At 50.9% G+C, this 19,458-nt stretch overlaps 1 protein-coding gene across 2 annotated transcripts in view; it reads right to left on the bottom strand.

Moving 5' to 3' along the window:
- The window catches only part of LOC147712903 (glutathione S-transferase Mu 1-like), a 110,207-nt gene that overhangs the window by 39,969 nt on the left and 50,780 nt on the right, over positions 1–19,458 (bottom strand). For both annotated transcript variants that reach the window (XM_086923579.1, XM_086923580.1), the window contains exons 4-7: positions 18,073–18,154; positions 13,787–13,887; positions 13,487–13,582; positions 12,973–13,083 (exon numbers count right to left, since the gene is read on the bottom strand). In XM_086923579.1, coding sequence (XP_086779705.1) covers positions 12,973–13,083; positions 13,487–13,582; positions 13,787–13,887; positions 18,073–18,154 — 390 coding nt within the window. The remainder of the gene's footprint in view (positions 1–12,972; positions 13,084–13,486; positions 13,583–13,786; positions 13,888–18,072; positions 18,155–19,458) is intronic.

The following is a 19,458-nucleotide window of genomic DNA, read 5'->3' as shown; positions in this document are numbered from 1 at the left end:
AGTTGGATGCCCTGTATTTGTCTACTGGGTCCCGTGGGGCCCTGAATCTGTGTGATGTCGACTGCTGTTGTAGATCAGATCTCGATTTTGTCCTGGAATGTACGGGGCCTTAATGATGCCAGGAAGTGTCGCAGTGTGATCCAGTATTTGGACAGGCATGCTATTCATGTTGCTTTTCTCCAGGAGACGCATCTGCGCCCCGCTCCCTCCCCCACTTTTGGCGGGAGGTGGGCTGCGGCCAGGGGGTTTGCTTCCTATTCTTCTTATGCTCGTGGGGTTGTCATCCTTGTTAAAAGATCGCTTGCATTTCAGGAACTTGGATCTATGGGGGACCCTGAGGGGCGCTATGTGCTGCTGTGGGGACGGCTTGGGCAGAACACTGTACTGTTTGTTAATTGCTATGCTCCTAATGTTGACACGCCAATCTTTTTTGTCACTCTGTGGGGTCATGTCCTTGCTGTGGATGCTACTCACATTGTGTGGGGGGGTGACTTTAATTTTGCATTTCAGGCCCAGTTGGACAGATCGGAGGGTAGCCCTCAGTACAATGTACAAGCTAGGGAAGTGTTGCGGGGGATAGTGGAGGAGGCTGGGATGGTTGACAGCTGGAGGTACACCCACCCTGCCACCAAGGAGGGCACTCATTACACCACACATGCTCGCTCATGGGCAAGACTGGACTATGTTTCTCTCTAGAGGGTTGATGGCTGGCCTAAGGGAGGCTATACATCTGGCTCGGACGTATTCAGATCACTGTCCGGTGAAGGGTGATTTATCCGTCCCCGGGCTGCATAGGCCGCGCCCACCTTGGCGTTTGTTTCCGACTGCTTTGCTTGACCCGGTGTTCAAGGAGGAACTCGGTGTGGAGGTGGAGGCGTTCTTCCCTAGAAACAAGGGCTCTGTGGACAGCATTGAGGTCATTTGGGAGGCATTCAAGGTTACGATCCGGGGTGTCACTATCTCTAAAAGTTGTGGAGTACTCCGTCTGCTTGTTCGGACCCTCGAGAGCTTGGAGGCTGATTTGCGAGACTTGGAGCGCAGGATGCAGGTTGATTCGGACCCCGCTCTTTTGGCACAGTTCCGCACTAAGCTCTCCGAGTACGAGGAGGAGGCTGCTCGAGAGGCTAAGCATAGGGGGAAATATTGGACGTCGAGGCGATACTGCGAGGGGGAGCGTCCCGGTAAGGTCCTCGCTGCCCTTACTAGGCATGGGTCGGACGTGTTGGAATTGGTGTCTCCGGATGGCACTCGCTGTCGAGACACTTCGGAGATTCAGCGCACTTTTATTGATCACTATGCACAATAAAAAGCAAAAAAAAAAAGGAAATGTGCGTCTTTTAAGTCTAGCGTTGAGGAAATCTCCCTGACTGAGTAATGGTAGAACCTGCTGTAATGTGAGCATGTGAAAATGTTCTGACAAGATGTATTGGTTTAGGGGCCCGAGGTCCAGTATTGGCCTGAGAGACCAGTCTTTTTTGGGAATTAAGAAGTACAGCGAGTATACCCCTGTACCCTGTTCTATAGGTACGAGGTCTATGGCCCCTTTTTGCAGCATGTTGATGGCCTCTTGCTGCAATAAGTGTATGTGCTCTGCGGACATAAGACGGTGTCTTGGGGATATGTTGGGTGGAGTGGAGGTTAGTTGTAGACAATAGCCGTACTGGATAAGTTGTCTCACCCACCCGTCTGTGGTAATGCTTTCCCAGACTGGCAGGAACTGCTGTAATCGACCCCCGACCGGTGTTACATGGTCTGAGGGCAGTGACAAGACATCACTGTTTAGTATTGGCGGGGGATCTGGTGTTATTCCCTAGTCCTCTGCCTTCGTTGCTGTTGCCACGGTATCCACCTCTATTGTTTTTATTATAGGTGGTTTGCGTGCTCCCTTTATTGTATGGAGTCTGCTGAGATGCCTAGCCTCGTGTAGCTCCTCTGTTACCGGAGCGACGAAAGGCGCTTTCTCTGAATTGTTGTGACTGCAAGGCACCCATAGACTTGGCTGTCTGTGTCCTTTTTAATCTTTTCTAATATGGTGTCCACATCAGGACCAAATGAATAATCGGGGTTCACGGGTTGATTTAATAATGTGGTTTGAATCTCAGGTTTGAGACCAGAGATGCGTAACCACGCATGTCTCCTGAGCATGACACTTGTATTGATGGCCCTGGCTACGGTGTCTGCTGTGTCTAGCGCACATTTAATGGATGCGTTAGATAGGAGTTTTCCCTCTTGTATTAGTGTTTCTGCTCCCTCCTTGTAGACATCAGGCAAATGTTGTAGCAGTTGCTCTAGTGGGTCATAATGAGCCCTATCGTATCTGGCTAATAGGGCTTGTGTATTAGAAATTCTCCATATATTAGCTGCTTGAGCAGCCACCCTTTTTCCAGAAGCTTCTAATAGCTTAGACTCCTTGTCTGGAGGAGGAGCATCAGCAGTGGTTTGTGAGTTGGCACGCTTACGAGCATTTGATACCACCAAAGAGTCCAATGGCAGCTGTCCCTTAATATATGTAGGGTCCACAGGTGCCAGTCTGTGTTTTCTTTTGATTCTGGGGTTAACAACCCTTGCTCTTGTGGTTTCCTTGAAAAGGTCTCCTGCGTGTTTAAGGACACTGTTGGACAGGCCACATGAAGGGCCGCTCTCCCCCGGCCCAACCCGGTCCGAGCCCGGTCACACAGGTACCACACACCACCATTGCACGTCCTCCGTCCCCGCAGGGACCCCTGCCTTCGAACATATCGACCTCGTGGACCCGATCCACTGCTGGCCCGCGCGCCCATCCTGGGCGCCATCTTGGACACTCCACCACGAGGCCGCCTGGCCCCCGATCGACCTCAACCCTGGGCCTGGCCAGGCCTCAGACATCCCGGCACCACCATCCACCCAGGAGGTGAGCAGGCTACTTGGCAAGTCAATGGGAGAAAGAGGTGTCGATGGCTCTCCCCGCCAAGTGCCGCTCGCCCATCGCCTCCCCGGGCGCTGGCCCCACCCCCCTGCTGGGTGTCTGGACTCCCCCATCCCGGACCTCCCGACCTCCAAGTGCGAGGGTCCGGACATCAAAGAACACCAGCCCTATAACTGGGGCAGCTCCAGAGCAGGAAGGCAGTTGTATCTTGGAGTCGAGAGACGTAAAGAAGAACTCATCCTTGACGGACTACTGGCGCTGCCGTAGCTCTGCCTTGTGCACCATCGCCCTGCCTGCTGGTGCTGCCGCAACCTTCGTAACCTTCGGAATCCTTCATCGTCGTCGGGACCTGCTGGCGTGGCCGCGGACCGTTTGCAACCATCATCTTCATCGGGACCTGCTGGCTCCGCCGCGGACCGTCGCTTCCTTCGTCCATCTCGGGACCTGCTGGCTCCGCCGCGGCCCGATCATCTAGAACGCCGAGCTAGAGGATTGAGAGCTATTTCCATCTTTTGGTAACCAAGACTGTCCCGCTACCCTTTCCCCAAACCAGAGACCAGAATCGAGGGGACCCCTGAGTCCAGACCTCCTTGTACCATTTGATCGTACTTTAAGAATCGCCTATAAAATCTCGTTGAACCTTACCCTTGTGTGGTGTCTGTCTGTGGGGGGGAAGTTACTTGTCTGTACGGTCACTGGAGTCGGCTCTCCCTGGAGACCGCTCCCCTTATCCTCGGCCGACCCTCCCGGTCCGTCTAACATTGGTGGCCAGCGGCGCGATCCGAATCACCGCATAATCGTACAGACAGTAGCTCACCCCACGACGAAATCAAGATGTCAACTAAAGAAAGCGGATCCACCGAGAAATTCCAGATGGAGAAATTGGACGAGTACAACCATCGTGAACTAAAACAATTCTGCATCGAACTAGGTATCGCTACCACCGGACTAAGTACCAAAGACGATTTCAAGCATGCCCTAGAGTCTTGGGCAGAAACCGGGGTCGCCGGAACCCCCGATCGAAGCATCGCAGCAAAAACCACCATGGCCCCTGAAGAGCAAAGAACGGGTCTCTCGCAAGACGAGATCCAGGAACGAGAAAAAACCCGACTACACGAGCTAGAAATGGCTCGGCTCAAAATGGACGTTGAACTTAAGTTGGCCGAACAGAAAATAAACTTAGAGCACCTGCGTCTCCGAGAAGAAAGAGAGGAGAAACAGAGACAAAGGGAGCTCGAGGAAAAGAAACTGGCATATGAACACGAGCGACGACTAGCTGAGATTGATTTACGCAAGCAGAATAAAGAAATAGGGGTGTCCGAGCAACCCCACACCCCAGGGACAACGGAGAAAAAGGTACACATCCCCAAGGATGTCGTTCGAGAATACTTCCGAGAGGACGACATCCAGCAATGGTTTAAAGCCTACGAAATCGCTATGACGGCACACCGGATCGATAGAAACGACTGGGGAGCTGGCCTATGGGGGAGATTCCTCAATGAGGGCCGTGACACCCTGCTACAGCTCCCGGACCACCAGATGACCTCCTATGACCATATGAAAGCTGCCCTCCTCACCCGCTATGGCCTCACACCCGAAATGTACCGTCAGAGGTTCCGAGACTGCACCCGCATCCCGGGTACAACTTGGGTGGACTATGTAACATACTTTAGCCGAGCCTTCGAGGGCTGGATCAAAGGAAGCAAGGTTACAACCTACGAACAACTGTTCAATCTCATGGTATGGGAGCACCTATCGAACAATTGCTTTATTGAACTCCGCCAGCACCTCCTCGACAGCAAGTTAACCGATCCCCGGCAGCTCGCAGCCGAAGCTGACCGATGGGAAATCACCAGAGTGGGCCGGAATGGGTCCTACGAACAGAACCGGAACAACAATGGTCAGCACCGTCCCCGAGGAGGAGGAGGAGGCCAAGGACGCGGAAGAGACAACGCTCCGGTCGCCCCCGCGGTCAGCACCACCCCCCCGGCCAACCGGGGCAGCGCCCCGGCGCGACCGGGATACCGAGCCAATGTTACGTGCCATCGATGCCAACGAGTCGGCCACTATGCCAACGATCCAAATTGCCCACAGTACCAGAGCCCAAGACCCCGCCAGGTGGCTGCTGCTGCCCTGGGGGAAGAACAGATCTCCGAGGAGCAAGAAGAATATGAGCAAGAGCATCAGGAATGGGAGCCAGCCGCCATGGCTCTAGCCTGCTTAGGGGGGAAAGACATGGTCCCGCGGGTCCCCCTACCCGCTAACACCCAGAAGTACAGCCAATGGGTGAGCATCAATGGACGCCGGGCTGAAGCCCTTCGTGACACTGGGGCCAGTGTAACAGCCGTCCGCTGTCACCTGGTGACCCCGGAACAGTATCTACCGAACATTCTCTGCCCTGAACGTTCAGCCGATAACTCGGAAAGTCTGTGTCGGATGGCCTGCGTCCCTTTCGAATGGGGGGGGGGGGGTCTCCGGCATGTTGAAAGTCACGGTCCGAGACGATGCCCCCGTAGACTGCCTCCTGGGGAATGACCTTGAAAGCTCCCCGTGGGCCGCCGTGGAACGAAGAGAACACCTGGGGATGTTAGGCGTCCCGGACTGGGCGTGCGTCACCACCCGGTCCATGGCCGCCCGTGCCAGCCCCCGCCCAGAGGAACCCGAATGGCCGGCGTCACCGCCTCCGGTCGCCCCAGCCGAAACCACCGACCGTGACGTCCCCCCAGAACAAGCTCAACCTCCAGACCTCACTAACCTCGACCAGTGGCCTCAAGAGGGGGGGCCCACGCAAGAACAATTTCGCCAAGAACAGAAGACCTGTCCCTCCCTCGAGGGACTCCGCCAGCAAGCGCTTGCCCAAGGCGCAGGGGATACCTCCGGCACTCACTGGGTCTACTGGGACAATGACCTGCTGTACAGTGAGCAAAGAATCGCGGAGCTGGGGGCCAGCCGAGTACTGGTGGTGCCCCTCCGTTTTAGAGACTTTCTGCTAAACCTGGCCCACGATGTCCCCCTGGCGGGACACCTGGGTCAAGATAAAACCTACAGTTGTCTGGTGACCCACTTCTTCTGGCCCAAAATGAGGAACGATGTACACCAGCATTGCCGATCTTGCCCCACGTGCCAAGCCAGTGGAAAGAGCGGCCGCAAACTAAAAGCCCCCCTGCAACCTTTTCCCGTGGTCACCACCCCGTTCGAGAGGGTCGGGATAGACATCGTGGGGCCCCTGGACCCGCGCACAAAACAAGGTCATCGGTTCATCCTGGTGCTAGTGGACCACGCCACCCGCTACCCCGAGGCTGTTCCCCTGCGAACTGTGACAGCCCCGGTAGTCGGCCGGGCTCTAATGGGGATCTTCTCCCGTGTGGGCTTCCCCCGAGAAGTCGTCAGCGACAGAGGCACGAACTTTATTTCCAAATATATGAAGTCCCTCTGGCAACAGTGCGGGGTTACCTACCGATTCACGACCCCCTATCACCCTCAAGGAAACGGACTCGTTGAGCGGTTCAACCGCACGCTCAAAGGGATGATCGGGGGGTTGGAAGAACCCCTCCGTCGCCAGTGGGATGTACTGCTGCCGTGCCTCCTCTTCGCATATCGAGAGGTTCCCCAGAAGTCCCTGGGCTTCAGCCCGTTTGAACTGCTATATGGACATCCAGTGCGGGGGCCGCTCAGCCTAGTCAAAGAGGGCTGGGAGATGCCCCCTCTAAAGAACCCACCAGATGTCTTCCGGTACCTCCTAACACTCCGCAACCAGACCCGGCGGTTCAGAGAGCTGGCAAAAGCCAACCTAGAGGCCAGTCAAGAGGACATGAAAAAGTGGTATGACCGGAATGCCTCCTCCATCGAATTTGAACCTGGGCAACAGGTATGGGTGATGTCCCCCACCGAACCCTGCGCCCTGCAAGACAAGTGGACGGGGCCCTTCAAAGTAGTCGAGCGCAAGGGTCCTGCCACCTATCTCATCGACATGGAATCTTCCCGGAACCCCCTCCGGGTTCTCCACGCTAACAGACTGAAACCCCACTTTGTGCGCTCCGAACTCGGCCTCCTGATGGCCACCGACAATGGGGTTGAAGAGGACTCCGAGCCCCTCCCTGACCTCCTACGGACTCAGGAGAAAGACGGCTCCGTGGATGGGGTCCGACTCTCGGAGGCCCTCACCCGAGAGCAACACCAGGAGTGTCGAGTCCTCCTGTCACAGTTCCCCAACCTGTTCTCCCTCACCCCAGGGGTCACTTCCTGGTGTGTGCACGATGTGGACACGGGGGACAGCCCCCCTATCCGCCACCGGGCCTACCGCGTGCCAGATCGGGTACGGGCCTGCATCCAGGAAGAGGTAGCCAAAATGCTCACACTCGGGGTCATCGAGCCCTCAGACAGCCCCTGGGCCAGCCCTGTAGTACTGGTCCCCAAAGCGGCCGCCCCTGGCACCCCACCGGAACTCCGGTTCTGCGTCGACTACCGGGGCTTGAATGCGGTCACCAGAACAGACGCACATCCCATCCCCCGGGCGGATGAACTAATCGACCGCATGGGAGCTGCCCGCTACCTCAGCATTTTCGACCTGACGGCGGGCTACTGGCAAATCGGCCTCACACCCCGGGCCCAAGAACGTTCTGCCTTTTCCACCCCCGATGGGCATTACCATTTCAAGGTCATGCCCTTCGGCATGAAAAATGCCCCAGCAACATTTCAGCGGCTCGTCAATCAGGTCCTGGCGGGGCTCGAAGGGTTCAGTGCCGCCTACCTAGACGACATCGCTGTATACAGCCACCATTGGTCCGAGCACCTCCACCACCTCCGAGCAGTGCTACAAGCCCTTCAGCGAGCTGGCCTCACGATCAAGGCCAGCAAATGTCAAATTGGGCAAGGATCTGTGACCTACCTCGGGCACCAGGTGGGAAGCGGCCTGGTGGCCCCTCTGCAGCTCAAAATTGCCGCCATCCAGTCCTGGCAGCCACCCATCACCCAGACCGAGGTACGAGCCTTCCTGGGCCTCACGGGCTATTACCGAAGGTTCGTGAAAGACTATGGTACTATCGTGGGGCCCCTCACAGAACTCACGTCAAAAAATCAACCCCAGAAAGTCAACTGGACCCCAGAGTGTCAAACAGCATTCGAACAATTGAAAGCCGCCATGTGTTCCGCCCCTGTGCTCCAGGCCCCTGACTACAGCCGGGAGTTCGTCGTCCAGACGGATGCCTCCGACCATGGCATTGGGGCAGTCCTGTCTCAAGTGAACACCGAAGGCCTTGATCAGCCAGTGGCCTTCTTCAGCAGGCGCCTCCTACCACGGGAACAACGCTGGAGCACCATAGAGAGGGAGGCCTTCGCTGTGGTATGGGCCCTCAAGAAGCTCCGGCCCTACCTTTTTGGCACACACTTTCGGGTGCAGACCGATCACCGACCCCTGCAGTGGCTGATGCAGATGCAGGGGGAAAACCCGAAGTTACTACGTTGGTCCATCTCCCTACAAGGGATGGACTTCACAGTTGAACACCGGCCTGGGCCGGATCACGCCAACGCAGATGGCCTGTCCCGGTTCTTCCGCCTCGACGAGGAGAGTCCCCAAGAGGATGGGTAACTCTCCCCGCCTTCAGCTGGGGGGGACGCATGTTGGACAGGCCACATGAAGGGCCGCTCTCCCCCGGCCCAACCCGGTCCGAGCCCGGTCACACAGGTACCACACACCACCATTGCACGTCCTCCGTCCCCGCAGGGACCCCTGCCTTCGAACATATCGACCTCGTGGACCCGATCCACTGCTGGCCCGCGCGCCCATCCTGGGCGCCATCTTGGACACTCCACCACGAGGCCGCCTGGCCCCCGATCGACCTCAACCCTGGGCCTGGCCAGGCCTCAGACATCCCGGCACCACCATCCACCCAGGAGGTGAGCAGGCTACTTGGCAAGTCAATGGGAGAAAGAGGTGTCGATGGCTCTCCCCGCCAAGTGCCGCTCGCCCATCGCCTCCCCGGGCGCTGGCCCCACCCCCCTGCTGGGTGTCTGGACTCCCCCATCCCGGACCTCCCGACCTCCAAGTGCGAGGGTCCGGACATCAAAGAACACCAGCCCTATAACTGGGGCAGCTCCAGAGCAGGAAGGCAGTTGTATCTTGGAGTCGAGAGACGTAAAGAAGAACTCATCCTTGACGGACTACTGGCGCTGCCGTAGCTCTGCCTTGTGCACCATCGCCCTGCCTGCTGGTGCTGCCGCAACCTTCGTAACCTTCGGAATCCTTCATCGTCGTCGGGACCTGCTGGCGTGGCCGCGGACCGTTTGCAACCATCATCTTCATCGGGACCTGCTGGCTCCGCCGCGGACCGTCGCTTCCTTCGTCCATCTCGGGACCTGCTGGCTCCGCCGCGGCCCGATCATCTAGAACGCCGAGCTCGAGGATTGAGAGCTATTTCCATCTTTTGGTAACCAAGACTGTCCCGCTACCCTTTCCCCAAACCAGAGACCAGAATCGAGGGGACCCCTGAGTCCAGACCTCCTTGTACCATTTGATCGTACTTTAAGAATCGCCTATAAAATCTCGTTGAACCTTACCCTTGTGTGGTGTCTGTCTGTGGGGGGGAAGTTACTTGTCTGTACGGTCACTGGAGTCGGCTCTCCCTGGAGACCGCTCCCCTTATCCTCGGCCGACCCTCCCGGTCCGTCTAACAGACACCTTTCAACATTGGCAATGTTTTGACTGATTTCTCTAAAGTGGAGAAAGGGTCATATAGGAAGTCCTCTTCAATTGGGTCAGCATGCATTTCCATTTTGACGAACTGTGGCCTGTCGACTCGTTGCTTCGGATCGAGAACCTTCCGAGACTAGAGTCCCTTATTTGTGTCGCTGTCAGTCAACCTAGTCGGTTCGACGTGCTGGACTTTAGTCATGGACTTCAGCGTACCGATCTTCGGTTCGACACCAGTTCTTTGTGACCCCGCAGGGCCGTCGACACTTTACTTCGTCGAATCCGACGGATTCGAACTCTTCGATCCGAAGACTGTCTCCATCAGTTTCGTTTGCGACTCCATGTCTTTCGGTTTTGATTTAACCAGTGACTGGTAATGTTCGACCGATGGCTCGTGTAGTATATTCTTAGCCGGGCCGAGACGCAGGGCTATAGAATGTTCGTCATGATCTTGGCTAAGGCCTTCTGGCGATGCCTCGACCTGAGCCCTTTGAAGTCTTTGTGTCTTTTCCGGGCCCCGTACTCACTGTTAGGCCTGGTTCATCACTCGAGTAGTCATCGACGGCTCCGATGGCTGATGAGTCGTCCCTTACCTCTACGGCGTTTTCATCCGACGTTTTCTTAGTCGTCTTCATAATAGTTGGAGTCATGCTCCGAACCGGGATCCGACTGCTGTTCTGGATCCTCAGTCTCGACGACCTCATCGAAGATATTCACCGGGTCAGGCACTGGCTTAGTCATAGTCTGCCTCGCTGCGCGTCGAAGTCTAAGCGTCTTTTGACCTGAATTGAGCACAAGCTAGACAGTTGGCCTCATTGTGCTCCGGAGATAGGCACTTGTTGCACACCGGGTGTACATCGATGTGTGGGTACTTAGAAATACAAAGGGGGCATCGTTTGATCGGGCTCCGTTCCATCGACGATAGGGCCTCTGCTGTCGAAAAGGCCACGCGGCTCTCTTTGACGTCCTGCTCGAAAAGAACTGGAACAAAGTACTCGGCACCGATCGAAACAATACCGACGACCCCGAAGGCCTTTTAACCTTTAGAAAAGTTTCCGAACCAGAGTAAAGAAAGTACATCCGAGCCCAATGGCGGAAAAAAAACAATCTGAGGATGGAGAGGATGCCCATGCGCACTGTAGTCCGGGGGAGGAGCCACCTACCTCGTGATACTTTTAAGACTCTTCCAGGACCACAATGTGCAATCATCCGGACCCAACACTAGGCGGCGATCTATGCAGATATGAATCCAGCAGCCCACATGCCTCAAACGGGGGAAGTATTTTTTTTAATTTTAATTAATGGGAATGTAATAGAGTAAATGTTAGATAGTGTAGGGGTTAACATTACTATTCTAACTCTGGGGGGTGTGATAGTAGGGTAAAGTGTAGGATGGTGTAGGGGTTAAAATTAAATACTTACCCATGCGTTGTAACAGCACCCGCCCTCCTCCCCGGTGGAGAGAGGGATATTCATGTAAGGAATGCTACAGATCTAAGTGTTACGCCTTCAAAAAGAACTGAAAGTAAAAGGGACCTGCAGTGCAATCTGGGATACTGTGAAGTTCTGGAAAGTTCTTTTAAAGGCACAGTATCCTGTTTTGAGCCAAAAATGGCAGCCTATGGGGCTTGTCTGTCCATGTCCTCCTCTCTATTATTCTAGAGGGGTTTTGCTGCCGAGGCAAGGGAAATCTGAACAGACTTTGCGGTTTGTGGATTTTTTGGCGGAATTTCTAGTTGAAGTACTGGACAGTGTAGCCTGGTTTTATAGGCTGCATTATCTGTCTTTAATTCTCTTAAGAGTCTGTGCAGTTCTGCATTTTTCGACACCTTAAGAGATTATTTTTGATTGCTCCAGGGTCCACGCACATGGGCGGGACTATTCACTAGATTATGACTTTACACAGAGATCCCCTACGACAGAACTTATGTTCACCAAGAAATGTACTTTGCGATGGTTATTTCAGACCCCAGCTTTGCGTAGAAATGGCACTAAACGTTCCTGGACTTACAGTACTGGACTTGGCAGGTGTGCCAGTCACCAAACACAGCGTGTCAATTGCTGATGCAGGTCGATAGCTTTGCCCAGGTGAGAGTACAAAATACACAGCACACATACAGGGCCGGACTGACTTACCGGCAGTTTGGAATGCTGCCGAGCTGGGGGCTGATTTCACTGCGCTGGGGGCCGATTTCGTTCATGGAGACCTGCGTGTGCTTTTTCACCTGTTATTTTTGCATTTGAAATAATTAAAGCAAAACTAATGTAGTTTAGCACATGCAGGTCTCCATGAACGAAATCAGCACCCAGCTCAGCAGCATTCCAAACAGCCCGGTAGCCAGTCCGGCCCTGCACACCTATTGCTGATGCGACCACTCAGGAATCCCAACGCTCAGCGCTGACGGACAAATGCAGAGATTTGCCTTCCTCTGTGCAACAAATAGTATCACAATTCAAAATGGCGTCGACCCATTTAGATGTAGTTGTGTGAACTACTGGATAGCACACCTTTCTAGCTCATTCACCACAGCTTCACAAAAGAATGCTTCATTGGTGATAGGGTCCTTTGCGTACAGCATTCAGTATCGTGCTTTAAGACTTGCTCCTGCGCACTTCTTACTCTCCGCACCACTGTTGCCTGGTTGCTCAAATATCCCCACATGTTCCGCAAGAAAAAACCTTCTTTCTTGGGACAAGGATCGTGGCCACACAATTCAAACGTCACCGCCCCATCCAAGGTGAGACACCTCGTTCCAATGAAGCTGGCAAAATTTACGTTTCACACACTTTGCTGTTCAAAGCCGGGCAGCACACTCCTGCTCCCACATCAAGATCAAGCAGCAAAAAAAACAAAAAAACTCCAGTTCTTCCAAGTGAAATAAAATGCTGCCCCAAACCAACGATATTCATCTGCCCACACATTTTTCAAAGTTGGCTGGGCAAAAGGGGCTGAACCAGATGGTGTATCGTCTTTAAATTCCAAATACCTCAGAGTCAAGTCCCAAAAGATTAAAAATATATTTTTTTACAAAACAGCGTCCAACGTAGAGACAGTCAAAATACCATCCGCCGTTGCCACTTTTACAGAAAAAAAAGATGCTGTGGTCGAAAGTTATTGAGATCTACGAAATTGCCTCTGGACAGTGCAAGATCTCTGTAACGTCTGCCACACAACTGCTTAGATTCCACCCCCCCCCCTCCCCACCCCCCCAATTCTTGTATTGGAAGCCTGTAGTCAAGAGAACGGCATCCAGTTGCCAAGTAACATTAGTTCTAAGCATAACACATCTACATTAGTTCGAAACATAACACAGCCTGGATGGATTAAAGTCCCAAAGAGCACTCAGACAACCGTTCCTACACAAGTAAGACAAGTTACCTCAAACTGCTGCATGAAGGTCTTCAGGTTGGGGCAGGAATCAAGACAAGTGGGCTCAAACATCCGATGCTGATCGAGAACATCATACATTAAGAAATCAGCAATGGTGATCTGAGGAGAGAAGACTGGGTTTAAGTACTGTAGTGTGTGCCAGAGAGCAGAACCATTCACAGCAGGTATAAGGCCAGCCCTCGCAAGCCACAGGTCCTTGTAGAAACAAATAACTCAAACGTGCAAGGCTTTAATTGCAGCCTTTGGTCAGCCTTTGGTTGCCAGCACAGTAACCTTTCTCACGCATTCCCTCCCATCAGAAACAAACCATAACCTTCCCATACTTTGAAAGGCAGTTTTTACGACCAGCACCCCCATTTACTGAGCTAGTTTCCCCATGTATTCTGCATGCTGCAGATGGCTGTGGGCAGGCACATTGATCACACTCCACAAAGCCTCTGGGTTCGACCATAGAGGCTAGGGAGTGCTCACCCTCACCCGCTGATGAACAATCAGAAAGTACCTTTTCTCCCGCAAACCACTTCCGTTCTCCAAGGAACTGTGAAAACTGCTTTAGTTTATCAGGGAGTGTTTCCAGATATGGGCCTTTTAGACTCTCCTGCATAAAAAAAAAGCACGGTGGTCAGAAAAGTTCAATCTAACAGGAACGCCAGAAAGGCATTAATACAGCACGTGCATTTCCAAGGAAGCGATTAGCATTACATGAATCACCACACATCTTTAGCCCACCACCAATACGCCATTAGATTAACCCTCCCACTCCCTTATGCACAAGTACTGTCAATGCAAAAAATAAACTTACAAAGTTTGGATTATATGAAATAGTGACCAGTCCCATGCGGAAGTCCATTACTTGGCTCACTATAACATCCACTCGGGTTATTTCGGTCCCACTTTCACCACCTAAAACAAAATACACAAACAAAATGTGATGCGACATTTACATGTCACTGAACGATGTACTCAGATTTCAGCCGCCATTTTTTAGCAGTTTCCAGCAAAACCAATGTTAAGTGAGAGGTGGCTAGCATGTGGCCAAATGATGCATAAAATTGTGCTTACAGGGCCTCCATTGGCTCAGGAGGCCCAGACAGTGTGCAGCTTTCATAGGTCAACCTGAACCAGTAGCGCAGTTAGCGTGTAAGGAGCCTTAGTGCAAGGAGGAAAATGTCCCCCGTGCCATTTTAATGATAAACAAGCATTTACAATGCAACTGTCTCGCCTTCGCAATAGTTAGAGCTATTGGCATTGTAAATGACAAAATGTTTATTTATGTGTTGGTTTTGAAAACAGATAAATAAATGGCACTTAATCTCTCGCAAATGCCCCACACAGAGCCCCCCCTCACACACAGAGCCACACGCAGAGCACCACACACGCAGAGCCCCACACACGCAGAGCCCCACACACGCAGAGCCCCACACACGCAGAGCCCCACACACGCAGAGCCCCACACACGCAGAGCCCCACACATACAGCTCTGGCTCCATACTGGTTCGGTTCTCTATGAATTTGCCCACCTCTATTTTTGAAAGCTGCCGTTCATAGGTCTACTCCATCCAATGCCGGCTCTGCAGTGACAGGCGGGACCGTCTAATTACAGTTTCCAAAGGCGCAACAGCTACATTCACACACTCATGAATATTAAGCAATGTTTCAGGAAGAATCGGGTCAGAAACCCTCGATTTTTGAAAATTACAGTATTAATTCACATTGACAAATGCAGAGGAATGAAAAGTCATGTACAGCAAAGGAGCAAATAATAGGGTGCTGAATGACTATGAATCCACGTGTGATGTGGTGCTAAAGTCTGCGTTTTCTTTAAATTCTGGGACTTGTAGTCTAAATCTCTCCCTTATAAAACAGGACTACAAGACCCAGAATTCTAACAAAAGCCCTAGATTGGGATAGCACATCACATATGGAACTGGGAAACGTGGAAGCTATGAAGATTGTGTTTCAATTGTTTGACGTCACTTTATATTACTGGTATTTGTACAGCACGTTCAGCCATTGACACTACAGCACTTCACGGCATCATTCATGCAGAACTAAAGAGACCATTGTTTAATAATGTGTGAAGCGATTTGGTTGTTTGTGGTTACTAGGTATATTATTTCCTCTTTAGTTTCAATAGCACTGTGTGTAGTTGCACTGTGCAGGGGTCTTCAGTCTCATAACATGATCAAACGAACTCTGGTGCCACAAGGTAAAGGACTCATTAATTACCCATATGCCAGCCTGAGCACGCATACCATGCGCCACTCTTGGTCACAATAAACTCGAAGTGTCACATTTGGCTGTAGAATGTCAAGCACGAGTACACAGTGAAACTATGGAAATGTCACAGAAGCAAAGTGAAACTTGGCCTCTACGTAATCTTCTGCACCTTTGGCTTCCGACTTTAACTCCCTTTTAGGAGGCGTCCTTCAGCCTAAGTTACAGATGACACCTGTGCATTGCACGGAGAGTCACTGTCTGCAGTGCGACCAGGGTACAGGGGTATCTGGTGCTTTGCAGATGTTTTTAGATCTGCCTAGAGATTCTCGTTGCTCAAATGGGTGTAATTTCTGATAATTGTAGGTTTTCCTCCTTTTCAGGCCTTGCTTTTGCTTGTGAGAAAGCGTCACTCAGTTGTTGAATGTCAGTGGTAATTACACTGAACGGCATGTATGGAGTCCCCTCACCCACCGCAGGAGGCGCACTCGAAGCACTGGGTGAGGCGAGGCAGCCCTGAGCCTGCGGGCGTTATTCACCCGTAATGCCCTTGTTGCATTGTACACGTGAAGTGTAATCCTCCGACTCCTCCACCCAGGGTCGGACTGGCACAGAGGAAAGACCCGGGTTGCAAAGACGGCTCTGGCGGTCATGTCACAAAGCGCTACGACCAACATCGGACTGTTTCACAGCTATACAAGGACCCCATCAGAGGAAAGACGAGCACCGAGGATCCAATTACAGACGCGGAAGTAGAAAGGCTTAGATGTATCCTTAACATCAGAAACAAACATTGGTAACACTGCACTTTAACCCTTTGGTGTGTTCCCACTTAAGCGTCCCCGAATCTTTGACCTTGTGTTACTGACCTCGGGGCGGCCTCACTGCCACGGGTCAGAGAAGCGACTCTACACGCCCCCCCGCCCCCCACCTTCACTACCACCCACCCCTCCCTCACCTCCCCTGCAAAGAAGCAAACACCACAAATTAAGAAACGAAATATTGCACATTATATTTGAAATTTTAGAAACCAATGTAAATTATTACATAACATAAAACTAAAACAAAGAAATCTAAAGTTGAAAAAGATACAGTTTATGAGCATGGAGAGGAACCAGGCGCCCTCCATCCTCCAGACCGAGAAGGCGTAGCTGAGTCGCTCGTGGGCCACATAGCTGCAGCTGGCCATCTTTGAGTCGAGCTCGTCGCTCTGAAGCACCTGGTAGAGGAAGTCGATGTAGCACGCAGCCAGCTTGAGGGTCTGGATCTTGCCAAACTTGTCAGAGGGCAGCGCGAGGCGGTTTTCAAAACACGGGCAACTTTACCTACTGATGCCGCGGCGAGCTTCCAACTCGCGACCCGCCCGCCCCAGCTCCATGAAAAAAAATGCTGTCCGCAATCATGGAAAAAAAAAAATCCATCTCTTCATGACGAAACAAAGACGGCAAAGGGGGCGGAGCTTAAAAAACACATGAACACCCACAAATCTGTTCAGAGAATGATTGCCACATCTCTCTTCCAATGGCTAGCCTCCATTTATGAAGCTAGCCAATGGAAGAGGGGAGGGTTAAAGCCCCATACTAGAAATCAAAATTTCTCGCCTGCGCAATACTGCTTGCGCAGTGAACGCCAGGCTTTGACCTAAAAAACAGCAACAATCATGGTTCAGTGGGCCCTTCAGGTCTCTGTGCCCAGTTGAAACTGCACCTGTCGCACCAATGGAAGCTATGCACCTGACCAGAAGCCAGTATAATTTGTCCTGTATACTAGCGAGGCGAACCTTCACTGGAAGGATGAATTTGGGGGATGTGCATCCAAATCTGGGTGAGTGATTTTTAACAGAATTCACGATCTGCCTCTCAGACCTTCACCCAGACCTCGTGTGAACAGAGATCACAGCTCTGAGCCCAATGCTTCATGTGTTTCTAGTATAACTGGGTTATGGTCTCTGAACAACCTCCTCACACATGACAGATTAGCATCTTGGATTTTTGGTGGATAGCACGCAAACTAAAATTCATTCCTTTTTTTATCTACCCACAACTAATGCTAAACACTTGGTTGCCTATTGCTCCCTCAAACAGCCAGAATAATGCAGAATCAAGAGAGGCGTATTATACAGACAACTTAAGACGAGCTGTTTCACCAAGACCCACTCCGGCCTCAGAAAAGGTATCTTTACCTCCAGGCCAGCAGATTTGAGCACACAAATTTATTAGGACTGTAGCATAATTCCCTTTGGAATCTGGTCTTGAAATACAAAACACCATTTAACAAACTCCGCCCAAACATCAATGATGTTGGTTATGGTGGTAACTCCACCTTTAAATATGCAAACCCCTTGCCTGAATTGCACCCAATTAATGTCGGTATTAGACAGGGTTTATGTATGGGCCAGTTATCAATTCCCTCGGTTAGATGTGCTGCAGTTCATCCATTCTGTCTTTATTCAGTCTGAAAAGCACATCCAGCATTTTCCCCACGATTCTGCAGCTCCTGCTCGACCATTTCCAAATTAACTCTGTGCTATTAAACTAAAGAGATTTTAAGTTACAGCACAGATGGCACCACCATCCAATCACCAAACCTACAGCAAAAGAAGTCTGAAAAATCACATGCAGAGCACAAGAGCAGGTGGAGAAACGTGTACCAGAGACTAAGTATGCAAAGGAACCAGTAGTACGATAAATTAAAAGTGTGGTTGACATAAGTACTCGAGAAGCCTTCCGCAGATGCTACTGCTAATAAACTTTGCATCAAGGCATCACATTCAGAAGCTCGGTTTGGTATGGTCTAGTCAGTTGAACGTGCAGGGTCCTTGACAAGCGTAGTGCATTATTGGGCCCTTGCACAAAGTGCTATGCTACTCACACAGGTTGTGTTTGCGTCCGATGTACTGGAGGATGGCGTTGCTCTGGGTGAGTTTGGTATCCCCATCAATCAGGTATGGAAGCTGAAAATGAACATGAAGAGTCAGGTACACACAGGAGCACAATGAAGATATCCAGCAAAATTAGTGTAATAATAAGATAGATGGTCCAGCCGTAGTAGGTTTTCATGTAGGTTTATTCAAGTATTAGGTTACATGGAAAGGAGCCCTACCAGGAGCAGCCTTGATGGAGCGAGGTGGAGAAAAAAAAATGTTTGTATACCCCTCGCAAATTAGTTTCCTCATAACTTTAATTTGTATTAATTGCATGGTGTGGAAAACATTAATCAGCATAGCATAGAATGCACACACAAATACACGTGGGAATACTAATCTGCTTGTATGGTAAAAATATAACTGACTAATTAATGTGATTGTCGTGATAAGTAATATTGCAAAAGCTTCAAATTAATCAATAGCGGCAGAAGTGTGCTTTTTGCGCATGTGTTTGTGGCAGAAACCGAAGTATAAGAGCGTATAATTCACATACGTGTTGCTTATTTGCTAGGTAATAACTAACAGGAAAACCTTAGTATGGGGGGGGGAGGGGGGGTGGTAAACAGAAGGGTTATATTTCAACAATTAACATGTGCCAAACCACGAATGAAAGACGGAGTGCACATGGGCACTTTGAACAGAAATTAATGCGAGCTGCCTGAGCAAAGAGGTTCAAGGACATCATGCCCCGAGAATACAGATGACTGCCAACAAATGTGGATGTCACTATTGTATAATGTGGCGAAATAATCTGATATAACAAATTGAGAACGTGACTAGGCCGGACATTTTCTTAAACAAACTACTTTTTAAAATTCAGCTGACAACGGAAATTGAATATTAGAATGAGGTGATGCTCATCCACCCCCAAATTGTCCAATCAGAACTAGAGTTTATGCGGATTGTTACTTTTGTAGATAGATAAAGTTAGCGAAAAAAGGTATATAAAGTAATCATTTTCCTTAAGAAAAAACTCCTTTTCGATTTCCTCCTGAGATGCTGTCGGAATGCTGATTTTCCTGTGATGTAAGATCCTTTAATAATTTTCCTATTATTTTGAATGAGGACTGAATCTTTAGTTGAGGTTATTAGTTAGGGAAGTCAGGAGAAAATGAATTTTTGGAACTATTTCTTTTGCTAATACCTATGCCCTGAACCTAAATAATAATGTCTATTTTCAGAGTCTTTGAAAGAAAATGAATATAACTGTTTGAGATAAAATTTCTTTAAGAAGTTACTTTTGAAATAAAGAAATCAAGCGAACTGTTAGACATGCTAAATTTAGCTTTTAATAAAAATTATTTAAATGGAGAATTAAGCTGGTCTTTTAT

This window comes from Lissotriton vulgaris, chromosome 5, assembly GCF_964263255.1.
Source record: "Lissotriton vulgaris chromosome 5, aLisVul1.2, whole genome shotgun sequence".
Lineage (NCBI taxonomy): Eukaryota > Metazoa > Chordata > Amphibia > Caudata > Salamandridae > Lissotriton > Lissotriton vulgaris.
The sequence above is the reverse complement of the archived record's forward strand: the minus strand, read 5'-3'. Positions and strand labels throughout refer to the sequence as shown.